General features: G+C 35.4%; 2 protein-coding genes across 3 annotated transcripts in view; one reads left to right on the top strand and one right to left on the bottom strand.

Moving 5' to 3' along the window:
* The window catches only part of LOC119579328, a 7,274-nt gene extending 4,592 nt beyond the window's left edge, over positions 1–2,682 (top strand). The window contains exons 3-5 of one of the 2 annotated variants that reach the window (XM_037927091.1): positions 550–738; positions 941–1,028; positions 1,146–2,682. In XM_037927091.1, the coding sequence (XP_037783019.1) occupies positions 550–738; positions 941–1,028; positions 1,146–2,276 (1,408 nt within the window). In that variant the 3' untranslated portion in view covers positions 2,277–2,682. The remainder of the gene's footprint in view (positions 1–549; positions 739–940; positions 1,029–1,145) is intronic. The other variant, XM_037927092.1, reaches the window with a different exon arrangement.
* The window catches only part of LOC119579329, a 44,354-nt gene that overhangs the window by 37,543 nt on the left and 1,811 nt on the right, over positions 1–5,000 (bottom strand). The window lies entirely within an intron of this gene.

Here is a 5,000-nt window from a genome sequence, read left to right as displayed (position 1 = left end):
CAAAGAAAAACACACAAACACACACACACACACACACACATCTATAATTTGATTAAATTTTCTGTGGCTTTCTTGCTAGTTTCATGTGAAATTTGTAGTTTTCGCCATGTCTAGGTCGTGGTATGTGTTTGCCATCATACTAATCATATCAGTAATATAAATAAACAAAAACATTGTTCAAATATTTGCTTTTCGACGAGAAAACACGAGATGACATCGTCTTTCCTGATGTTACCAGTGGACTTAACAGTGCTTTGACCACTGTTAGAATTTACCATAGCAACTCCGATGGCAAGTTATTGGTGAATACCACCGTTGTCTGTTTACGTTTGTGACTGTAGTTACCAGCGATTTTACAATGTTTAGTGCGTTAGGGAATTCGGACCCTGGAAATCCACAAACAAACCTGGGGCTTCGCTCCCAAACCCCAACTTATGGCTATATTTTGTATACGCCGCTAATAACCTTGGATGTTGACGAGGCAGAAATTTTCCAATAAATAAATAAATCTACCTGCCTACAGCACACCCTCTTCCTCTCTTTCCCCAGGACAGTCCACGCCTTCAAGAATTATTTTCAGGAGGAGACGGAGTGGCTGTGGCCCGTGGACGACACTCAGATGATGTTTGTGATCGGGCACGATATGGGGGCTCGCTTCGCCAACCCTGCCATGACCCTGAACTCATCGGCGCCGCTCAGGGTCGAGGACGTCGAAGAAGCTCTGTTTCAGCTGCAGAGGTAGGGTCGGGTGGTAGATACTTGCTGCTTGTGATTCTGATCATTATGGGTATTTACCTGTCATTCTTGTTCTCCACTCACTTTTATCTATTCGTTTGTTTTTTTATATATGCTATAATCTAACGATTCGATATTTCCTCCGTTAGAGACATGCCATTATCGTTGGCAAAGTTTGAGTTTCACGTTTTCTCTTCGTACTTAGGAAAACACCGATATATCAAGTATGCATAAGTGAAAGAGAGGGAAGACTTTGGTGGAAGAAGCGAGACGACCTCGACCTCAACTTTAAGGTTAGTAAAACTACTTAGAAGGCTTATTTAGATGCCAAAGTATATATATAATTTGCTTCTTGCTCTCACTTGTTACTCTTCTCTACTCTAGTTCACACTTCTCATAACTCCTTTCAGGTCCTTGAAAGAGGGACAGATACACAGGACGTGGTCAATGCCATGTGGGACGAAGGCTTCGAGAGGGACGCGGCCGTCTGGAAATCTCGCCTGGTGCCCGCCGACGCCCACGAGCCATGTCCGATGCCCGAACTCCAGGCAGCTTACCCCTACCAGTACAACTTCATGACCTGCACCCATCATGCCATAGGCGATGGCATGTCCATCGCCCACCTCTGCCAAGGTTTCCTCGACATCCTCAACACAATCCTCGACGGACGCCAGGTCGACGACAAGCCCCTTGGGATCTTCCTGTCCAATGAAGAGATCGCGGCAAAGGACGAGCTTATTCGAAAGCAGCTTCTGAAGGACCCGGAGCGCCTGGAAGGGCTGAAGGCCGAGGTCCTGAGGGCGAACAAGGCGCCCCTCCTCCACAAAGCGTTCCCTCGTCCGACCGTCGCCAAGCCCGAGACCAAGCACATCATCAACCACTTGGAGGGGAAGACACATGACACATTCGTCCAGCGGTGCAAGAAGGCGGGCGTCTCCTTCGGCTCCGGGATACAGGCTGCGATCAACACTGCCATGGTGGAGATGGTCAAGGACGTGGGCGTTGACGACGAGTACCACGACATCAGCGTCAATCTGGCAGCGGACCTCCGCAGGTACATGCAGCGACGGCCCCTCCACGTGCTAGGTCTCCACGCCCGCACCATGGCAGTCGTCACGCGCACGCACAAGGACACGCGACAGAGCTTCTGGGAGTACGCCGCAGATCTCCACCGGAAGGTCGGAGCTCAGGTCAAGTCGGGAGGGGTCCTGCAGCAGGAGGTTGTTCGTAGGATGGTCTTGCCAAAGGTGGATCCCAAGAAATTCTACACCGTATCTCCCGAGCCGATTCGAGATTATGGCTTCAGCAGCCTCGGGGATTTCGCAAAGGTCATCCCAGGAACTGGTAAGCATGTGCAGATGACCAACCTCCTTCATTACAGTGCTGCCCACAAGTTTATATACATGAATTTCCACCAGGTGTTTACCTTCCGAGGCCGGTGCACCTATTTCTTCTGCTACGCAACTGATCAGATGTCAGACGAGACAGCCCAGTTACTCGCGAACAAAGTCCTTGAAATCATAGCAGAGGTTTCCAACTAAATCTTTACCAACAAGGAAAGATTTGTGTACAATATATTAATACAAATATCTTTAACATCTTTGATAAGGATGTTTGTATTAATGAGCTCTTTCTTGCTGATGGTTTAAAAATCGTCCTTCAGTACAGTACACAGAGATTAACCATAAATTCTTTCCGCATGTATTTTGGTAAAGAGGAATTCATACCAGAAATACTCGGTGAATCACCAAGAGACAAAGCAGGGCAAACCTGTGGCTTTCGCTGTATCATTTTTCACATTTTGATATGTTCATATTTGTACTAAATCGATTGTTTCTTTAAAAAAAAATGAAACTGCTGCAATCGATGAATGATGAATTGTCTTGTAAATAAGCCGATCATGGTATTAACCTCTTATAAAAAAAAAAAAAAAAAAAAAAAAAAAAATATATATATATATATATATATATTATATATATATTTTATATTATATATAGATAAAAGATATATAGATTATATTTTATATATATTAATATATATATTATAACATATATATTAGTTATATATATATATATATATATATATATATTATATTTTATATATATATATATAATATATATATATATATTAATATATATATATAATATATACACTATTAACCCCACTAGTCTTGACGCAGCCATTCTGAATGGTAAGAGTACTGACACTAAGAAAAGGAAATATATATCGATAAAAGAGGACACTAATATACAATGACGTTTTATATAATGATTGATACTAATGACAAAACGTAACCGTTGCTTGTAATAGATTGTAAGTTTGGCATTTATATTTTGATCACACTGAATGTACAGTGACACTGATGCTTGCCAATAAGAATAAATTTAAAACATCTGTACAGCTTCCTATCCCTATAAGTGTGGGGGTTAAAAAAAAAAAAAAAAAAAAAAAAAAAAAAAAAAAATATATTATATATATAATATATATATAATATATAAAATATTTTTATTTTTATATATATATTTATCATTTGGTTATATATATATATATTTTATATTATATATATATATAAAAAAAAGAGAGAAAAGAGAGAGAGAGAGAGAGAGAGAAGGAGAGACACAAACACACACACACACAACACACAACACACACACCCCACATATTATAATATATTATATATATATATATATATATATAATTTTATATATATATATATAATATACATATATTTATATCCAATAATATATATAAATATTTTATAAAATATATATACCCAAAAATATAATAATAATATAAATATATATTTAAACTAATATTTTATATAATATATTATATATAAAAATATATTATAAATTTTATATATATTTTTTTTTTGTGTGTTTTTGTGGTGTGTGTGTGTGTGTTATATATATGTATATGTAAAGGAAAAATATATGTTTTTATATGTGTATATATACATGTATATATGTATATTTACTATACCTTTAAAATATATACATATATATGTAATATATGCCTATTAGGTATGTCTTAAAATTTTATATATCATATATGTTTATACTATATGTTTTAAAATATACATACATTTAATTCATATGTATATTTATACATAAAATATGTTTATATTGGGGTATATATAAATATATGTATATATACATATATATGTTTTTATTTAAAATATAAGATATATAAAATTTTTTTTTATATATAAAAAAAAATTTTTTTAACTTATTTTATACATATATTTTTATAATATATACATATATATTATTTGTTAATATTAATATAATGATTTTAATTTTTTTTAATATTTATTTAACCCCCTTAAATATTTTTATTGGGATTTTTAAAGTTTGTGGGGGGGGGGGGGGGGGGGGGGGGGGTTTTTTGGGTGGGGTGGTATTTTTGGTTTTTTTTTTTTGGGTTTGGGTGTGTTGGGGTGGGGGTTTGGAATAAGGGGAACCTTAAGGAAAACTTTAAAAAAATAATAATTTTAATTTATATTAAATTGGTTTGGGTTGGTTTGGTTTGGTTTTTTTTTTTGGTTTGGGTGGTTTGGTTTTTTGGCCCCGGGGTTTTTATTGGGTAAATTTATTTTAAGGATATTATTAAACAAAATTAATTTTTAAAGGGGGAAAAACCCGGGGGTTGGATGATGAATTTTTTTTTAATTTTAATTTATTTAAATTAGGGGAAAAATTAAACCCCCGTAATTTTAAATTAATTAACGGGGGGCTAACCCCCGGGGGGCCACCCCCCTTGCTCCCAAAGGGGGGGGGGCCCATTTTCGAATAACTTTGGTTTTTACTTCCACCAATGGGGCTTTCCCAAGGAAATTTTATTGGCCCCATTTCCCAACCCCCGGATTGTCCCCCGGAAAAATGAAAGGGGGGAAAAACCCCAAAAGGGTTTCCAAATATTAAAACCCCATAATAAAATCCCAAGCCTCTGCTGTGCCGGTTTTTTAAAAATTGGGCCCCTGGCAAATTTAAATTCCCTATTGGGTAATTATTAAAAAATATAAAACAAATAAGGGATATTCCCTTTTGTTTTTAAAAAACAAAAATATAAATTTAAATTTTTTTTTTAAAAAAATTCCCAAATGTATGAGTTATATTTTTTCTATTTTATTTAATTAAAAATTAATAATTTTTAAAAATGTGTGTTGTTTTGTTTTTGGGGGTTTTGGGGGGTTGTGGGAAAATTTTATTTTATATATTATAAAAAATAAAAAAATAATTTTATATATATATATAATATATATA

This window comes from Penaeus monodon, chromosome 12, assembly GCF_015228065.2.
Source record: "Penaeus monodon isolate SGIC_2016 chromosome 12, NSTDA_Pmon_1, whole genome shotgun sequence".
Taxonomy (NCBI): Eukaryota; Metazoa; Arthropoda; class Malacostraca; order Decapoda; family Penaeidae; genus Penaeus; species Penaeus monodon.
The sequence above is the reverse complement of the archived record's forward strand: the minus strand, read 5'-3'. Positions and strand labels throughout refer to the sequence as shown.